Below are 19981 nucleotides of genomic sequence, written 5' to 3'. Positions count from 1 at the left end.
TGCAAGATGATTTTTTTTTATTTATCTGTGAAACCCTATCATGCTTTAAGAGAAGCTCAACCTTACAATCTTCCAACTTGAAAAATCACTATTGTTTCTTTTTATAGAACTACGTTTTTACTATATTCATGCATTAAAATACTTGCATTTTTTTTCCTTTCCTTCTTGTAATACACATTTTAACGTGTTCACTCAGTAAACACTAATGTTACATATCACACATCAGTCTTTCATATGGGACTGCAACATGTAACGTGTTAAATTAAATATCATCGCCATACATCAACGTCAGGCGGCTTCGACGGCCGAGCGCCGGAAACAAGTAGCCATGCGTCACAGAAAAGAAAGTCTGACAGCAAGTCAGAGGCAGTTTTAATGGTGGAACTAGCAAGAGACTACGCATGGCAACGTTAAATCCCATTCAGCCTGATGAGAGTGACTCCCAGCAGCACTGAGCTCAGTGGGGGGTTGTAAACATTTACACTAAGAGCCTGTCCAGTGCACATGGTTGGTGCTTGCCAGCCACCTCGGTATCGAATGTTGTGTTGCATATTTTGTCATTCAGGCCTGTCCCGAAATTGTAGGAATCACACCATCAATTTATGAAGGAGCCATCCAAATGTGACAACAGGCTTATGCTAAATGGAGAAAATAGAGCTAAACATTGTTAAAACACCCCTAGACCCACATGGTAGAGAGTGCTCGGCGGAGAGCTGCTATGCTCCCCGCTGTGAACTGGGAAAGTGATGTTGGTGGGCTTCCTTCTCCATGAGGGCCGCGTCGTTCTTGGGCCCCGATATGAAGCCTTTTTGAAGTCTGTTTCCTGCAGCAGCGTGCCAACATTAATGTTTCCACAAAAGCAAGAACGCTAAATCAAATGAATACACTATACTGTGCTGCTCCACGTTGACTTCTGAATAACCAGAAAATTCTTGAAGTATCATTATTAAGACTAATTGCTTGATGTGTTTCTGCTGTCTATATTTAATACTAAATAGCTAGAATAAATGTTTTTTTTTTGTTTGTTTTTTTTAAATGAAGAGAATTCCTCATTTGAAACAGGTGAACACGTCTTGGTCAAACTCGGTGCAAAAAAACGCAATAAATCAATAAAAAATTCTAATAAATATTAAAGGGCGCATCGTTCACAGTTTATATAATAAACAATTAATACAATCATATCTGAAAATACAATTCCAAGATATGACATAATAATAATAATTAGACATCGAATATGCATTTGGGATCAATCCTTTATTGTTTCAAAACTCTATCTTTTACAATACAGTCATTTATTGTTACATGTGATTTAATGGGTAATATACAATGTCTCCCGATAATGAAACACGGCCACAAAGTTTTCCTTTCTACATGTCAATATTCTATGATAGTGAGAAGTTTGTGCTGATATATTTACTTAGTTCTGACAGCTCAGTCAACTTCCCTTTTCAAATCAACAAAAGCATCGTTTTTTTTTGAAAGTGCATTTCAAGGATTGCAAAGACGACCGCCTCCGCCAGTCAGTCGTAATGTACAGTTCAGTATCGACAGAGGGCCATACTGCTTTGTGAGTAACAAACAGCATTAACTACATTTCCAACTACGACATTTATCTGGATAAGTAAATCAAAGAAAATATATCAATATGCATGCCATGAACATTCCTCCATAAACATTTATAATAAATGTATATTTTTATTTAATCATGTTGATAATGACACAGTATTTTCCACAGAAGGACAAATGCTGATAATGAGAACTAATATTTAACATCCAAATTTTGCTCAATTTCACACACAGGTCAAATGGCGTAATGCCACAGTGTATAGGGCGATGCCCTAATAAGGTTATTAGCATTTGGTCCACAATAACAAACCCGGGTTAAAAAGAAAAACAAAAAATGTGATAGCAGGTGGGATTTTGAATTGAAAAGAAGAGGAACAAAAAAAAAAAAAAAATGATGACGATCTTCATTCCATGATTCAAGTCATGAATTATGATGTGAAATTTCTGTTCAAAAATTAAACAATATAAATATACATTTTTAGCTCATTACTTGGCTATTATACTTTTCTGTTCCATGGAACAGCTTTCACTCTGTAGAACTTGGTTCCTAAAGGAACCTTGAACCTGTTCTGGGCCTGGAGGAGAAAAAGAGATTTGTGAGAAATAAATAAAAGACCGTTGACATGACAACCTCACTGATACCGACGTGGCCAACGAATCGGACCGTGAAATCACGACTAGATATACGTTATGCGGTACCTTTTTTGCCTGGCAATATTCCTTCTCCATCACCTTTCCAAGAACCCACGGCCGTCTTGAGGTCCCTGATGCTGAGCGACAAAACACATCCACTCGTTAAACAGTCAATGAATGAATACCTGTATGTGCAACACAACGCTCACAAAAGAAATAAAAAAGAAAACACATGTGCACACGGCATCGGACGTTCCTGACACAAAATCGCTCTTTTATTTATTAGTAAATAATTACAGTTCTCATAATGATGTGAAGGGGTCTGGGAGAAGCTGACCTGGTTTGAGGTCCAGTGCAGTGAGAGACTCTGAGTGGAGGAAGTAGAGGGTGGGACCGACGGTGAACAGCACGTAGTTGTCGTGCCTTTCATCCAGGATGATTAGAACCAAATCGCCTACCTGGAAACTGAAACATAAAAAAAAGAGAGACACAGAGATAAAGCCACGGTGGCACCGAGTTCTGCAAACTGAGGACAGAAAAGACAACACATTAATGGTAATTATGTAATAATGTGTATAATTATACTGCAGGTAATGATGGTCAGAGTTTTAGCTGCCAACACAAACGCTATAAAAAAAAAATCACATCAGCTAGGACACGCTAAGGCCATGAGTTTTTTTTTTTTTTATTCACTTACTCTCTGATAGCGATTTTGTCTGAATGCCGTGACGACATAGACGACATGCTCTGAGACATCTGCGAAGAAAAGGATCAGCGCAACATTATTAATGTCACACAAAAAGAGTTACAACAATACTGACTACTACAGTACTACTGACTTTCCAGGGGACTTATTTAAACATTTGTCTGACCAGGCAAGAAGGAAAAGGGGGAAAAAAAAGAGAAAAGAAATAAATCTGGTCATTAGAATTATTACTTTTACCTAGTGACGGCATAAAAATAAAATCTAATCTAAGCCGCGCATTACCGAGTATCACAATCGAATAGAACAACTTTTAAAAGATTAAATGACAAGCATGTATTAATACAAACGATTGTGTGTCGCTAAAATTCATCACTTTACACACTGTAATGACACTCATCATAAAAGGCATTTTCCTTCACTGAGCTCTTTGGCCTCCTGGGTCAGGATTTTTAGTCTTTGATGCTACTGCCACCTAGTGGAGCGAGTGCTACATAGCTCACTGTGATGATGAGGATAATAAACTGACCAGTCTTTGACTGAGGCGCTTGTTTTCTTCTTCCTTCATGTGTAAAGTCTGCAACATATTAGATGGATTAAACACATAGAGACATAGAAAAGAATAGTTGTCTGTGCTGTCAAATGCAATGACGTATGTGTAGTACGTATATTTACCCTCTCGAGTAAGATTATCCGCTGTTTCTCCTCTGACATCATATTATCACTGCGACACAAAACATGAAAAGGTGTCAATTGTATGCATGGGTATGAACATATTAGTGATATGTATTAAAATGTTAACACAACCTGATCACATTTAGTCTCATCATGACTGATAATCTAATAGCAACGGAAGAGAAACTTACACTGCCTGCCTGCCTGCCTGCCTGCCTGCCTGCCTTCCTTCTCCTGTCCTTCCATTTTTGGATAGTTTACACAAAGGCCTCTTGAGATTCTTCTTCAATAACGCAAAAGGTTTGTTTCTGTCGCTGACAATCTATTCCAAGAGCTGTAACTAACCGCACGGAAATGCGGCCTCCTTCAGGTCAGCTTTGCTTTGTATGGAGTTTAAGATTAAGATGCTGAGAAAGCAAAATCCGAGTATCGTTGTAATGGGAGCGTAAAGAAATTGGAATCGTTTCTCTTGCCTGTCAGGGTTTCACACACTCAAACCTCTAGCAGCTCGCACCGGTACGTCCTCGCGTACAAATGATTAAATCCAAAGTTCGACTTGAGCTGCGGAATCTGAATTAGACTTCAGCTCCACTGTAGGTCTTTTGTAAAATTCACAGACTGACTGACAAGATTAGAATGTCATGTATTGCTAAATAGGACTCTTGTTCTCGGTTCAAAAATAAGGCGACTGGGGAAAAGTTTTATCATACGAAATCACAGTCGTCAGGACATGCGTCACACCACGTTTATTGCGTAGGGCGGTTGCTTACTGGACGGTCACCATGCTGGCTTCCACTGCTGAATCGACGTGTTCGTCGTCTTGAATCGTCGCCACGGAGGCCAGTCTGTCAGTATCACTCAGCAGCTCAGATGAACAAGCCCCGGCCATGGGCAGAGCTCTAGCTGCTGCTGCTGCTGCTGCTTCTGCTGTGACCTCTTGAGCTGAAGGGTTGGGGGTGAAGAAGGCGGAGGAGACCAGCGCAGTGCTGCGCAGGCGGTTCAGCTCTTCTTCCAAGTGTTTCTTTTCCTGCATCACGCTGGCCCGGTCCTCGGACAGCGTCTCTATCAGAGCTGCAACGACAATGTGAATGATACGATTGTTATTGGCAGCACTACATTCGCATCCGGTTTTATTTTATTCATGTATTCATTCATTTTTTTTTTTTTAAATATTTTTTTTAACATGAGCAACTTCAAAATGCAATTTTCACCCATGGCTCGTTCCATCATCCTCTGATGATCACACCCTCCACAGTGCACTCAGCGCGTTCAGCACAGCGCTCACCTTTGTCCTTCTCCTGCTGTTGTGTGACGCTCCGCAGCTTCTCCGTGAGATCATTGATGATCTGCTCCTTCTTCAGCTTCTCTCGGGTCAGAACGGTGTTGAAATTTGTCTGGACAAACAAACGGCGTTCGTAATGTTTATGAGCACGTTTACAGAATTAGAATTATTCTCCTATTGATCCCTCATGGGGGAAATTCTCTGCATTTTGTCTGTCCATTCCTTCTCACAATAGTGTGTAGACACTTGGGGAGCAACTTCAGGGTGAAGGGCTCGCAGAACCTCAAACATGGACACGGGGGGCGGCTTTTCTAACCACTCGCCACAGCGCCCCCATTATAATAATGATAATAATAATGCACTGGAATCACGTAGCCGGATGTGCCCTAAAGTAATGAAGACACACCGCATAAAGCACCATTCAACAGAGTGAAGACGTGAAAGTCTTTTTTTTTTTGCTGCAAATGTAAGCAGCCCAGACAGAAATTAGTTCCAGCACAGAAAAATGGATTTGCTGGGCAAACTAATTAAAAAGATTTGTCTCAACCTTAAATCCAAATGGCTGAGGAAAGGTCAATAACTATTACAAATGAAACATTTCCTCCTGCTGCAGTGAGTTTCATTACAATGGAAAATGGTGACTCACTTTACCATTCTTAATATATGCCAGATTATTAGGTACACAGACAACTCTCTTAAAGGATGCTGATAAACCGCATTTTCTTATCCTGATATACTTCTAGTTATTACCTTATACTTTCTTACAGTGGTATTAAACGGAGGTGCGGTTATGACTGAAGCTCAGCGCCACAGAAACAGCCCCTCTGCAGCTTAAACACAAACCTGCTGCTCCGCGATTAGAGACGTCTTGAGGTTCTGTATCTCCTCGTTCTTCTTCTTCTCCAGGAGCTCTATCTGCGTCTGCAGGGAGTCCCTCTCCTGCTGCAGGCGCTCCTGCATCGCCGAGTCCAGAGACAGAGGTGCTCCTGCATCTGCGCGCCCCTCAGCGTGCAGCGGCAAGCCCTCGTCACTGAAAGGAACGCAGTAAATTTCAATTCTGACGGACGAAATTACGTGTACGTTAGCAGACATTTTTTGTTTTAATGCAAGCTGATTTAATAACAAGGAAAGCCCAGAAAGCAAAAGTCGAGTGTTGCGTTTAAGAGGACTGAACGCTCACCTTTTTTGTCTCTCCTGAAGCTCATTCTCAAGTTGCCTAATTTTGTCTAAAAGTCTCTTCTCCATCTCATCCTTCTGCTTCTCCAGCTCTTTAAAGGCATCTGGTGGTGTGACATTAGTGGCCTCTTCTTTCTCTGCCTGTTTGTCCTGCTCTAGTTTTTTGGAGAGCAGGTCATTTTCTGCCTGCAAGTCACCGATAATAGCCCTCAACTCCCGCTCCAGATCTTGGAAACCCCTCAACTGCTTTTCCTTTTCTTCGCTCAGAGCGGCCACTCGCTGATCTAATTCCTCCCTAAGTTTCTGCTGCTGCTCGGCGTGGTTCCTCTCGGCGTCCTGGGCCTGCTGCTGCAGGAAAGAGAGCTTGTTGCTCAACAAAATCGTCTCCTCCTCGTGCCGGTCCACCAGCTCCGAGATGCAGTGGTCTTTCTCGATCCTCATGAGAGTCCTCAGCTCCGCCAGGTCCACTTCATACTCCTCGTTTTTTACCTGAAGTTGTTTCGTGACTTCCGCCAGCTCTTCGCGGAGGGCCTTCGTCTCGACCTCTACCTGGGACTTCACGGCCTCCGCCTGCTGCGCCTTGGCCTCCTCGAACAAAAGCCGCACCTCTTCCGTCTCCGACTCCTTGAGGGCCAGCTCCACCTCTAGTTTGCAGCGGAGTTCCGCGAGCTCGGTGGCGCGAGCCTCCAAGTCCTTCACTTGTTTGTCCTTCTCTCTCGCGGCGGCGGCGTGGCGATCAGCCGCCTCGCTTAATTTTGCACTGTTTTCGGCGGCGAGGTGTTCCAGGGCCTCCTCGTTCTCCTTTGTTAAGGTCTCAAATTCTTCCTTGTGTTCCTGCCTCATTCTGTCCTCCAGCTCCTTTAAATGGGACTGCGCAGCGCCTTCCAACTCCTGCCGAATCTTCTGCTGACTGCGTTCGATCTCAAAGTGCAGATTCTCGAGCTGGCTGGTCAGAGAGTCTCTGGAGGCCGAGACCTTCTTGATCTCCTCGGTTTGATCGCTGTTTGCCTGCTCCAGGTTTTTGATCCGCTCAGTCAGATCACCCTCCGCCTCAACCCACCGCTCTTTCTCATGCTCGAGTTGAGTGAGTTCTTTCTCTTTGCGCTCCATGAGTCCCTCCAGCTCCAGCATCGCCCGCTGGACGTCCCTGACAATGTTCTGATTTACTTGGTTTTCCTCCATTAGTGTCTCAACCTGCTTCTCGAGCTCCTGGCGAAGAGCTAGAAGTTCGCTTTGATGCTGCTCTTTCAGCTCCAGCGCGTGGGTCTGGCAGATGTTATCCACAATGCTGCGCACCTCCGCGCTCATACTGCGCAGAACGAAGCCAAAGTCTTGCTGTTCTTTCAACACCAGCCCTCTCAAGTGACAGAGGTCGTCCTTTACACTTCGAAAGTTGGCGTGGGACTCCTCTGCGGCACATCGATATCTCTCAATCACTTGCTTGAGAGCAGCGACCCTCGAGTTCTCCCTCTCCAGTATCGTGGTGTCCTGCATTCGCTTGTTGTCGATGGCGTTGATGACTGACGAGTACAAGGACTCCACCATCATTTCGGGGCTTGTAGGGTCACTGATGGGGTTCGGAGAGGTCAGGTTCTCTTCGATCACAAATTCGTTGACAGCAGACATGAAGTCAGACTCGGGGCTCTCGGCTAGAGAGTCCAAGTCGAGGGATCCCTGCTGCAGGACCGGGTCCATGTTCGGGTGGCCGATGGTTTCAAAGTCAAAGGTTTGCGCGTCGATGCTGTCCGGAGATAGGTCCTCGAGAGGAGCCGGGACGGGAACATGTATGGGCTGGCAGCTGGGTCCCTGAAGACTAAGAGAGGGTGGCGTTTTGGAGGACAGCGGCGTTGTGGCCCCGTGCTTGCTTTCAGACTGCGGCGTCAATACAGCCGATCTCTGGGCACTCTGACTGTAAGACGCCTAGAAAAACATAATAGACGAAGAGCATCCAAGAGCATGAGAACAGATCAGTTTCAAGAACAAAGTTTAGAACTTTCTGCAAAACGCAACACAAAGCAGACAAATGAGAAGAAAGTGAAGTTGACAACTCAGGGTTACTTGCGTTTAATTGAAAGTTTTCATTTTAAGCAACGGTTGCACAGAAGTGTGTAAATAAAAGGTGGTACATTACCCTTTGTTCACTGAGCAAGTCAGTGATGGTTTGAGACATCTCGTCCACACTCTGTGCAGCCTGGACCAGCTGCTGAAGCGTCTCTATGTGGTAATTTAAAGGCTCAAAGTCACACATGGTGGGAACCCTGCAAAAAGGTGTTATCAGGAGCACAAGGACAAGATTAGAAAAAAATGAATAACTCTTTTTTTTTTGTACGAGCAAACTGTGGCAGAGGTTTTGAACTCGGCACTACACAACGACTTGGTTTCAAGCCAGTTTTCACACCTCGAAAAGTATAGCTGTTCATTTATTTTAGAAAAAAGATTTTATACAATAACCAAGGACAGCGACTCACATAAGAAAAGGCTGCACTTCTAAAGGACAACAAGATTTCAAGTACTGCAGGTCGTCAAGTGAGATGTCAGGAAGTTCATCGTCAAACCTTCTGGGCTTACGTGTCTGTGACGAATAAGCACAGAAGAAAATGGGCTTAAAATTGTGTGAAAATGTCGAGATGTACGATAATAGAACTCAGTTAGTACTTACACAAAATGATGTTGGAGGCCATGAATCAAGTCCTCTGAACAATCGGTTTCGGAGGAAAGACTTTCCTGGAAATCCAAGGAGTAAATAGGTCAAACCTCTGATATCCAAAAACACATTTTTTCCCACTACAGTCACTCCAATGTGTCAGTTCTTTGAAAAGACACTTACTGAAGAGTTTCCCAAAGGATTCCCTTTTGAACTTCTCTGCCTCGTACAATCGTTTCCCATCCTTCACGAGCGCGTACGCCCACTGGAAAGACGAACAATTAAAGACTTTTACATAAATCCGTACCCAAAAAGTAATAATCATCCTGGCGTCAAAAGCAACATTGATTACTTTAGTTTTTGAAGGAAAGATCCAGTTTCTAGGGGGTAAACTATTACAGACTTTGTTAGAAAAGAAAAACAAAATGCAAAGTAACGTAAGAGGATTAGCTCGTTCCAACAACTGTTGTCAAAAAACCAAATCAGCTTAAGAAGGAAATCTGAGATTAAAATAAATTCAGTTATTATAGCTCCTGCCTTTCCCTATTCTTAGTGCGCATTTAGATACAGCAAAAAGGGAAGCACTGCGCTCATTATCAGTTGACAAATGCACAGGCCTCCAAGATTCAAAGTTTTTGAGTTGTTGTGCAGCACTGAGTGCAGCCACTAAAAGCCCAAAACTCTGTCACACTCACAGTCCTTCACTTGCCTGCAAAATGGGTCAAACCGCCCAAAACGCAAAAACGACAAACGGACTTAGCTATTAACCCCCGGCAAACAAATTATGGAGACGGTTTCCATCCAATATCCTGTTAAACACACAAGTGCAACGACGACATTTAGCACTGACCTCTCTGTAGTGTCGCATAAACATTTTTCTCCTGACGACTTCCACGACTGCCAAGCAGTACATCTGGGGCACGGTACTGAGGGCCTCAACCACCCGCACTCTTTCCATTAGCTCTGTGAGAAGTCTCAGTAGAGCCTGAAGCTTCTCCCCATCCTGGTCTGCGTGAAGCATCACGTAGCAGCACCATCTAAAATCACAGTCGCAAGCATGATTCTCTTACATTAGATTATTATTAAATGGGTTTTTAAAAACAGTGAGCCTGAAAGAACAAGCACTACATATTAGGAAAGAAGGGATTTTCATATTTACTTGAGTCTGACTTGAAGGTTGTTTGCAAGTTCTTGTTTGGCAGTGGTGCACTTCTTTTTGATGTCTAGCAGCTTCCTGTGGTTGTTCAGCATGATCATCAGCTGGTTGGTGTGACTCAGACACAAGTCAGGCAGAACAGACGTATCCTTCAGGTTTTCAGCCCGCTTCTGATTGGCCAAAAATCCCTGCAGGCGATCACAAGTTAGCGTAATTCAGAAAACCACCGCTGACGGAGAGGGGGAATTTAGCTGCGTTCGTCTCTACGTACCTGAGCGAGTTCTTTCTGCTCATTCACCAACTTCTTGCAGCTTGCGATCATTTGGTCTAGAGCGTACAACCTGTCCTCAAGCCCCTTGATGGCCTTCATGTTCTGATTATCCAGCTTGGCAATTGTGTCACGGCAATCGGCCAGGAATGGCTGAATGATCCGCGGGTCAAGCTGAAAGACACAACGTCTCGATGAAGTAATTTCCTCCCCCCCACGATTTAGAACGCTACTGACACGTCCATTCATTCATCAATGACTTACCCTGTTGATGGAGTCAAAGCATTTCCTCACAACCGACTCCACGTCGTTGGGTCTGTCTTGGACGTTGATCCAGTCTAATAGTGTTACGTTGAACGAGGCCAGGTTAGCGAGATCTGGAGTGTCGTCGTCGTCGTCGTCGTCTAATAGCGCAGCCCTCAGCCCACCGCTGTCAGTCATCTCGTTGGTTTCCTGGTCTCCGGCTGGCTCGCGTGTGGCCGTCCCCGAAGCAGAGAAGGATCCAGATAACTTGGAAGGCTCCTTTACTTCGGAAGTGCAGCGCACAGAGTCAGTGGATTTTTCTTCTTCAGTCTCGTCTGAATCCTTCTCTGGGGTTGAACTGGATTTCTCCATGCTCTCTCGGTAACTGTGTCTTGTCAAACATTCTAGCAGCGGTATCCTTGCCATTACAGAAACCGCCGTCCCTAACCTGCATTCATAACAAGAGGTGATGTTTATTCTCTTATATCTCAGAAATATATCACTTCTAGCAATTTTTTTCTATTTTAACATAATTTAGTTATATAAAATGTCAATAACAGTAAAGACATCATTTATTACAGTAGTTTACATGTTCGAATCAAACCTGTTGAAATAAGGAAAGTGTTGTATATATCACATCCTTGGAGACGACACTTACTTCGAAAGTTTCACCTTGATTTCTTCCAAGTCATTTTGATAATTTGTGTATGCGGAGTTGAACTTCATGAGCAACTTCTGATAAGACAGAGTGCAGTCATCCAGATTAGCCATAATAGCAGCCCAGCCTTGGTGTTGAAGGTGTTCATCATGAACCAAACGCTCACAGAAAGAGCAAAGTTTGTTGGCAACTTCAAACATTTCCTGGAGAAAAATATTCCAGAACGAGTTATGAGTTATACAGTACTTTTACACAAAGAGATGTACATCATTTAATAGTATATTTGAGCAGAATATATATATATATACTTACCAGAGCAAGTTGTGTTCGTGAGGCAACGGTGTGAAATACAGCTGGCATCAGCAGAGACTCCTCCACCTTGACTTGAATCTCACTCTCAATCGAGAAGGTGGTTTTGGGGATCGTTGGATCTCGGTCACACAAGATCATCTCTTTGTTGAACAGGAATATGGGGTTGGTTTCCTAAAGGTCAAAAGAGTGATGTCAGTATGCAGAAAATTATATGTATTCAACCTGTATAAGTTCAAGGAAAATTTCTACAAACTCACAGTGCCAGCACTGTAGCTGCAGACTCGTCTCTCCGCAGCCATACATTCCCCTCCATTGACAACAAGGACTTGATGTTGAGTTGCAATCTTATATTTGGCTTGGATGGCATGTTTAAGCTCCAGGACACTAAAGCAAAAACCAAAACAAAATATATGTTTGCTCAGGTCACAATGAACAGGGCGTACTGCTACTGCTGTTTGTGATTAATACTGGTTAAATGTCAGTGTCTTACGTTTGGACAGCAAGGTCAGTGTCAAATGTCAATGTGCTGCCATTGTTGACCTGGAACACATACAACTTCATGTTGAATCTCCCAGAGTTCCTTGCAGGTGCCTTTCTTGTTCATTTAGTCACTCACCACCACCCTGCGAGAAAAGACAAAGGTGAATATCATAGCTATAATTAAATGGCACCATTAAGTAAGTTGTAATTAGAGGAGACGTGGACATTTACTTGGAGTCACAAAGCCTCTCAATCATCTCTGGTGTAATTTGCTGCCGTTGCTCACCCACATCTATGAGATCCAAAGACTCCTAAGATGTGTTTACAAAACAGCTGAAAACATTATTATTTAGTCAGGGTTTTGACTGAATAACTGTCTTCACCTATTTTTTTTTGTTTTCTGTCTTTTATTGTTTTTTGTGTTGATTATTCTTTGCCTTATTGTTTTAAGTAATGCTTTTATTGACTGTTTTACTTCTACTGATTTTATTTCTATTTCATTTTTATTTGCTGTTATTTTGTGTGCTTCTTTTATTGTTAAGCACTTTGTGATTTTTTTTTTTTTTATCTGTAAAAAGTGCTATACAAAGGTGTGAAGATACCAAAAAAATGTGCTTCTATACATCTTTAGATTTATATCTCGGGTGTCAAACATACAGTCCGGGGGCCAAAAGCGGCTCCGCCAGAGGATCTAATATGACACATGAATTGCATAGTGCGAAAATTGCACTGAAGACTGCAATAACATTTAGCCCTAATTTCTCTACTGTTATTTAGAGAAGACCCAGAACTAAACAGTAGTCATTAATATGCAAAAATACACTTATTTTCTTATTTCATTTCTTAAAGGACAGTTTATTGAATGTAAACAAATGGGGTAAAAAAACAGAGTTGAGGTTACTCATAGGTTACATTGGAAGTCAAGTTGGGGCTGTATGTGGCTCCCGTACTAAAATGACTTGAGACACCTGATTTATATCACCAACTTTAACATTGAGCTATTATTATTATTTTTTTTTTTTTTTTACCTGAACTTGTTAAGCTCCCCATGTTTAATGAATAACCACCTTATACGCTGAGTCATTCTGTCGTTAGTTTAAGCTATTACAAGTTTTTCGATATATCCGAGCAGTCGATTAAAAACGATCTCAAAACTGCCAGAAGACGCAGACAGGTCAAAGTGGTCGCTGTAGTTGGGACTGGAGGCTTCACACGGTCAAATGCCATGTCAGGTTAAAAACAACCAAGTGGAGATAAAACAGCTTGAGACTGTGGACGCTGGTTTGCTAATTACATTTAATAACAACGTAAACGGTGAGTACGTCTACAGGCCCCCTGTCACCCGGTGTTACTCCAGCTCGGTAGGTTTTAAGATTAACACGAAGCATTTGTTATTATGAACGTCGAGGCCTCCAGTTAGTCATAACTGTAGTGTCAAAGAATAATAACCCTCGGACTGCGCTAACTGGCTAAGTGGCTATCAGCTAGAACAGCTGTCAGGCTGGGGAAGGACTGTAGTCTGTACCGTCGATTAATCCGACTAATGTAACGAGATCGGCCCAAACGCTTAACGTGGCTTGTTTGTGTGGACATCGCTCTAAAAAATGAGGCCTCGCGTAGGATTAAGAGAGTAAACGATCTCTGTGGTCTTACCTCACTTTGCCACCATCTCCCTGGTCTCGGTCTCGGTCTTCGCTGGCTAGCTACCAGGCTAGCACCCAAGCTAGCTAGCTAACCCGTTTTAGCTTGGCATACATAGAGCTAGCTTAGCTAACGGTAGCTGGACTAAACCAGACTGCAATGGCTGACAACCATAATTAGTGGCGCAGATCCAACATATTCCTGATAAATAAAAGTTTAATTTGGCGAACTTCAGCCGCGATGGTGTCACACACGGACAAACCCAGCAGTTGTTTGTCTCTGGTAGCTACGCTAAAACACCCTGTCAGTAGCTCTGGATGTTTTGTTGTTGTCATCTGGTGATGTGTTGTTAGCGGACGATCCGTTCAACAGGGATAACTAAAAAAAACGACCTAAACTAAAAACACAGGGGTTCATTAGCGAGCTAGACCACGGTCATACTCTTAGATCATTATGGCTAATTATTATTTATGTACGTAAACATTTTTATATTTATGTACGTTACATGTTTTTATTAATCCAGTTGGCTACACACAGATAGATAGATAGATAGATAGATAGATAGATAGATAGATAGATAGATAGATAGATAGATAGATAGATAGATAGATAGACTTTATTGTGTCAGGAGTGACAGAAATTCATCTTCGACAGGCTCATTTAAAAGACAACATTATGAAACACACAAAAAATACATACAATCAGACAGTCTTCAACAAGCTAATTATTAACAATGAAATCGTTAATAATTTCTTTGTTTCTAAGGGTGTTTTTATTTATTTTTTTAAAGTGTTTTATTTAAATGTCTGTATATTATTATATATGTGCATTTTAAGCCGAGAGTCTCTGTTCTCATAATGACAGTAAAGACTCTTGATTCTCGATCCTGCTTCAAAAATGACCAAAAATGTTGATTTAAAATTTTTTATGTATGTATTTTAATGTATTTGTTCAAAATATAAATTCACCGTTTGGTTTTCCATGTTATTGCTTTGACCAGAAAATCAAGTAGATTTTAAGAGTCAGAGAAAGTAGCAACACTTATTTATTATCGTAGTTTTACTCTTTGGTTCTTCTATTTTGTGTCACGCACGTGATACTGACAATATGAGATCGAGAAAGTATCGAGAAATGAATAAATATGAGCGTCCCTTCTGAACAGGTTCAAAAAAATCGCCTCCTAAACAAGTCTCTAAATTCCCATCCGTACATGCGGTCGTCACTGTACATTCCAGGTGTATTCTGGGAAAATTACAGAAAAAAAAACCGCTGTGAAGTGTTTTGCTGCAACATGAGAAGGGGTGTGGTTAATGTAAGGCTGCAGTGTTTGGATGATCCTATTTTGCTGCAGAGAAGAGGTAGTTTGGGGGATTGCCACCAGGTCCGGTGGAATTCTGTTAAGATTTAAAACTTCATGTATATCTTATATAATGTCTTATATAAACTTTATGTAATATATTGCATTTATTCTTTAGGATGCATAATTTTAGTGCATTAAAACATAAGACTTGATTAAGAGTAAACATTAATAATAATAATAATAATAATAATAATAATAATCAACACACCTGAACAGTTAACTTTAATTTGTGTTGTCACCTCTAAAATCGAACATAAAAATCAATACTGCTGTTTATTTTTGCTGTTTTGTGATTATTACAAACCACAGTCAGTTGACATAGTCTGCTGTCAGTCATCCATTTTTTTTTTAAAGCTTTACCTGAATACTTTTAAAATTAGACAAAATACCTAGTCAAGAATAGATAATAAAGTTTATATGAAAGTGACACAATCATAGTAATACTTCCCAGTATCTACTGTGTTAAATTTAGTGTATGCTTATAAGGGATAATGAGATCATCAAAGTCTTATATCAAATGTGATTTCTATGTATATTCTGCATTTATTAACTATTGGGCCACAAATATTTAATAATAACTGTCAATGAGTCACAATATTCATAAAATTTTATTGAAGGCTGTTGACATTTTATTTTTCTCAAAATGTAAATCAACATCACTGGCACAGACACGAACCAAACTAAAGTGCACAGTAATTCGTGTAAGTAGTTTACCCATTACCCATTATTAAAACTTTCCCCAACGTTTGCAGCGCTTTTAAGCCAAACATCCCCTAGAGGTCACTGTATCCCAATAATTTCTTTCAAGCAAACCTGGTATATGCAGTCAATGAAGAAAACTTCCTTCTGTAAAAATCCTTGGAAAAGCAAGTCTCTGGTTTTACCGACACTGACCTCCTGTGTGGTGCACCGTGACCACTTCAAGAAAATAACCACAGAGTGTAATCAGCAACAATTTCAACTGTGTAAATAAAGCAACTCTCCAACGGATGGTTTGAGGATCAAATCCCCTGCATTCTTGTTGAGGGGTGATTTAACACTCATAAACTCAGCTTGCAAATTTTTTGTTGATGACAAACATGCCTTTGTATTTTTACAGAATGAAATGAAATGTCTTGCATATTACATGAGCTATGTATGAATACACACACAGCAGGTCATTGTAAACTTAAACCAAGAATTAATTGGTCAGAAAACCTATAAGGTTCCAAATCATCTTTGTAAGTAATTAACCTAATACCACACATGGAACAATTTTATTTATTTATTTATTTTTTAATTGTTAGAGGGAAGCCAGGAGCCCAAACTACATTTCAATGATTTGCATGTTCATTGGTCACAGAACTTAATTTTAAATTCAGGTCAAAGTATCAAATACAAAAGAACGCTATGCTTGCTTTGGTAAAAGCATTACTTCTAAATGCGATAATGAGACATTCCCTGCTTTTGATATAGCATCAATTAGCCATCCCAAATTTCCCCCTGCTTATTGCTGATAATTAGAATTTAACATTTTTTTAATCAATTCTGCCAACACAGAAATAACACTTAGAAAGCCTAAATACACCAATCAGGCATAACATTATTAGAGGTGGCCATAATGTTATGCCTGGTAAGTGTACGTTGCAATTCAAGCAATTCAACACAGATTCAATTTGCAACAAGTCACGAAACAACTTATTTTTCTTGCCGATAAAGCGTATTCCAAACCGATAGCCTTGTTTCATTTGGGTTGAACTGTATTTTCGGTTTAATAACTTGAGCTATTGATAGAGACTGAGCAGCTCCACCAAAATTGCCAGCAAGGTCAGTGGTCTGCTCCAGGCTCAGCTATCTCAAATCTCTGAGAGGTCTGTGTTTAGCAAGGCCTGTGGCTCTATGCACTCCACTGGTTTATATCCGTAGATGGTAGTTTAAACGGATTTGTCTGGATGGCACCCAAGAGTGCCCTAACATGAATGAGGAGTCGTCTCTCCCATTCTGCAATTAGTTAATGCTTCGGATGTTACCCGGAAAAACAAATGTATTTATCCTCATTAAGTTATGTATTTTAATCCACCCTTTATACCTCATCAGTTCATGTTTGAAGGGTTTATAATGTGCAGTGCTATTTGTGTTCATGTAATTACAGATTTTTATTTTAAACCATGTCTTCAAGCACAGCCTGGTGAGAGAAACAAAATAGTTTTATTTAACAACTTGTACATAGGAAATAAGTGAGTTTAAGACAAGTGAAAAGGAATCGATAATGAAATCAAAACAACTCTTTCTGGTTGTCTGACATTCGTAACTGAAGTTAAAGTAAATGAGGTCGGATTAATATTAGCTTTAGAAAGTTTCTCAGTTAAGCCTGCTATATATCTTTGCTCTGGGATCTGTGAAATGAACAGAGCTCATTTTAAATCGTACACTGAGTTATTAATGAAGCCTCGAGCTACCACCTAGACACTTTAATTGGTCCTGACCATTTACTTTAGTTTCATTATTCCGGACTTTTAAAAAGACATCTCCATTTTTTATTATTTTTTTTAAGTAAGCTCGTCGTACAAGAAAGGAAGTATAAAGTTTAAAGATTTTATTAACATTTTGTTCCACATCAAAGAAAACAATTACAAGTCGTATTCAGACATCCTGAGTCAAATATGAAACGTGTAAAGCAAGAACAAATGTAGAAAAAAAAAAGTTCTCGTGTGAAATCATGGAGTGAACTATGTGATAAACTGAAGGTGTGTTGATCAATCTTCAAAAAGAAATTTAAGATGACTGAAGATTATAAGTAACAAGTTCAAAGTATCTTAATTTGGACGTTGTAGTAATTGATTTATATTTTTTATTTTTATTTTTTTGAATAGTTTAACTTGATTGTAGGCATATACTATAAGCCTTGGGCTTCTGCATAAATCCTTTTTTGGTCAATGATTAAGATGTTATGCTGTGTATTGAATTATGGAAAGTGACCAACAAAAAAAGAAAGAAAGAAAGAAAGAAAGAAAGAAAGACAGAAAAAACAAGAAAGAAATACGTATGAAGGTTAAATCAGAGGTTTGAGTTCAATAGTTTTGCTTTAGGGAGGCAACTTCAAGACATACATGCAAACAAATGCAAACTATAAGTTACATACATCTTCAACATATATTTAACATTGCTGTATGTGTATTAGGAGTTTAATGTCACTGCTTACCATTAAACGTATGTAAAGACTTTATACCAAATAAACAGGAAGTGAAATGGCAGAGCTAGAACTGGACATGTATGTTATGCATTTCCCTGGATCAGGAAGACAATTACACCTCTCAGCTGCATATGTGCATCGATGGCGTTTCATATGATCAATAATAATACAACTTCATTTATTTTAGTATGCAAGATAGTTTCCCAGAGAATGTTTTACACGGTGTTGTCTGTGCAATGGTTTATGAGTGGCTCCGTCTCTTCTTCAGTAAAAAATGGGATCAGATTTCAAGTGCAGGTTGTGCTCCGTCTCAAATGGTTTTTATATTGAGGTCTTTTCTTTCCGGAGACACACCTGAAGGTTCTGGCAAAAAGTGATTATTAATTTGGGAGCGATTCAGCTGGAAGCAATGCATTTGGCCCTCTTCTCCGCAAGTGAAAATGAAAATCAATAATTTAGAGGGTTTCATACGTACGGTTCAGCTGCTCAGTATTCATGACAGCCTCCATTGTACTGGGGCAGCTCTCAGCGGCACCGCACATCATTTGGAGCAAAAATCCAAATTAGTCAACTGGGAGATATAACGCTCATCATTTCAACTTGTGCATGTCTGTGGAACACACTTAAAGTTTTTTTTTTTTTTTTCCCCAGAAAATTGCATTTATTCAGAAGAAAGGAGATTAGAAGAAGAAGTGTTAAATAATTAAACCATATTAAAAACGGAGTCTTTGTTCAGCTTTTGTTTCTGTTTCTGCACATTTGTGCTCACACTGACGATCGACTGTGCGCTTTTATCTAAAATAAATATTCGAGATGACTATTTCATTTTAAATTGCCCACGCATTCAGATATGCACTGATCAGGCTTAACATTATGACCACATTCCCAATACTGAGTAGGTCTCTCTTGTGCCTCCCAGACAAATGACTCATCAGAGCATGGACATCGGTCTTCTGAGGTTGCCCTGTGCCGTCTGGTAACAGAATATTGTTGGTGGGGGTCTTTGGGTCCTATGGGCTGAGGGGAGGGGCCTCTGTGAATTGGACTTGTTGCAGATACTTGATCAGTTTAGGATCTAGTAATTTTGGAGGCCAGATCAACACCTTGTGCTGTTTTTCATGTTTTTTGAATTGTTCTTGTATCATTTTCTGTGCATGCCTGCTTCAGGCTGCATCCCGCTGAGGATGGCTGCTGCCACCAAGGTGCGTCATTGCTATGGGGTTTGGTTACATGTCTAAGTAACCTCCACACGAATGCCAGGCAAGTTTCCCAGCAGAACACTGAACTGTCACAAGATGGTGAATTGTTTTACTTCTCCTGTCAGTGGGTTTAATCTCGTGACTGGCGGATGTGTATTACAGTTAGAAATTAATAGAAATCTTGAGCCATACTGTTCTGTAGTTACTGCCACAGCAGCACGTCCTGTCAGCCATTTGCCAACGAGGGAAGCCCTGCAGGCGGTCCTGCGTCGCATCCCTCATGACGCAAACTGCTCGGATTAAAAGATACAGCAATACCAACATTAACGCGTGTCAGCGCAGTCAAAGCCAGAGAATCGACCGCGCGGTTCATGTAATCAGAAGTGAGAACTCACTGCAGAGTCAGCAACGTATCCGAACAAGAATTTGTTTCCGGATTCACCGAATTTAACTTGTAGCTTCCCGCTGCTTTATATTTATCAGAAGTGCTCACCCACGAGTGGGGCAGGTAATTGTCGTCATTATGATAATGTGCAAAGGGAGCGTTGCCATGAAATGAACCGGAGAGTGACAAAAGCCTCACAGCAGATTAAACAATCATTGTTGCTGTAAATGTCGTTTGCACCAAAATGGAGTGCAACAGGATGTGCATAGTAATGTGTTCTGGAGAGAGGGGGAGTTCCGAATGTGGTCAACAGATGGTGGCAGAAGGCTGAAGATAGCACACGAGACATACAGTGCACTGTGCAGTATGCTGTCCTCACAATTTGATGGCGTGTTACATACAGTGAGATTCCAGAGGATGATACTAGT

At 40.9% G+C, this 19981-nt stretch overlaps 1 protein-coding gene across 2 annotated transcripts; it reads right to left on the bottom strand.

Moving 5' to 3' along the window:
- Nucleotides 1-1235: 1235 nt before the first annotated feature.
- Nucleotides 1236-13790, bottom strand: rb1cc1 (RB1-inducible coiled-coil 1). Of its 2 annotated transcripts, XM_047588847.1 has the most exons (23): nucleotides 13450-13790; nucleotides 11807-11939; nucleotides 11574-11700; nucleotides 11317-11487; nucleotides 11005-11207; nucleotides 10368-10794; nucleotides 10107-10277; nucleotides 9839-10023; nucleotides 9530-9716; nucleotides 8863-8944; nucleotides 8695-8759; nucleotides 8504-8607; nucleotides 8167-8293; nucleotides 6040-7955; nucleotides 5703-5889; nucleotides 4863-4971; nucleotides 4348-4648; nucleotides 3578-3626; nucleotides 3432-3479; nucleotides 2897-2955; nucleotides 2537-2664; nucleotides 2266-2336; nucleotides 1236-2141 (listed from the first exon to the last, which is right to left on the bottom strand). In XM_047588847.1, exons 2-23 carry the CDS (start codon nucleotides 11875-11877, stop codon nucleotides 2064-2066), a joined length of 4866 nt encoding a protein of 1621 aa, XP_047444803.1. In that variant the 5' UTR covers nucleotides 11878-11939; nucleotides 13450-13790; the 3' UTR covers nucleotides 1236-2063. The 2 variants fall into 2 exon arrangements, with proteins under 2 accessions (XP_047444803.1, XP_047444804.1); XM_047588848.1 differs by lacking the exon at nucleotides 3432-3479.
- Between the last annotated feature and the right edge of the window lie 6191 nt (nucleotides 13791-19981).

This window comes from Mugil cephalus, chromosome 7, assembly GCF_022458985.1.
Source record: "Mugil cephalus isolate CIBA_MC_2020 chromosome 7, CIBA_Mcephalus_1.1, whole genome shotgun sequence".
NCBI classification, from domain to species: Eukaryota; Metazoa; Chordata; class Actinopteri; order Mugiliformes; family Mugilidae; genus Mugil; species Mugil cephalus.
This window is presented reverse-complemented; position numbering and strand designations above follow the sequence as displayed.

Bases quoted from the DNA above. Each gene is read 5' to 3' on its own strand.
- rb1cc1 (XM_047588847.1), bottom strand. From the start codon at position 11,877: ATGAAGTTGTATGTGTTCCAGGTCAACAATGGCAGCACATTGACATTT. The intron at 11,208-11,316 runs GTAAGTATATAT...ATTTTTCTCCAG, and splicing joins CACGAACACAACTTGCTCTG to GAAATGTTTGAAGTTGCCAA. The intron at 3,627-4,347 runs GTAAGCAACCGC...TTTGTGTCGCAG, and splicing joins GCCAGCATGGTGACCGTCCA to TGATAATATGATGTCAGAGG.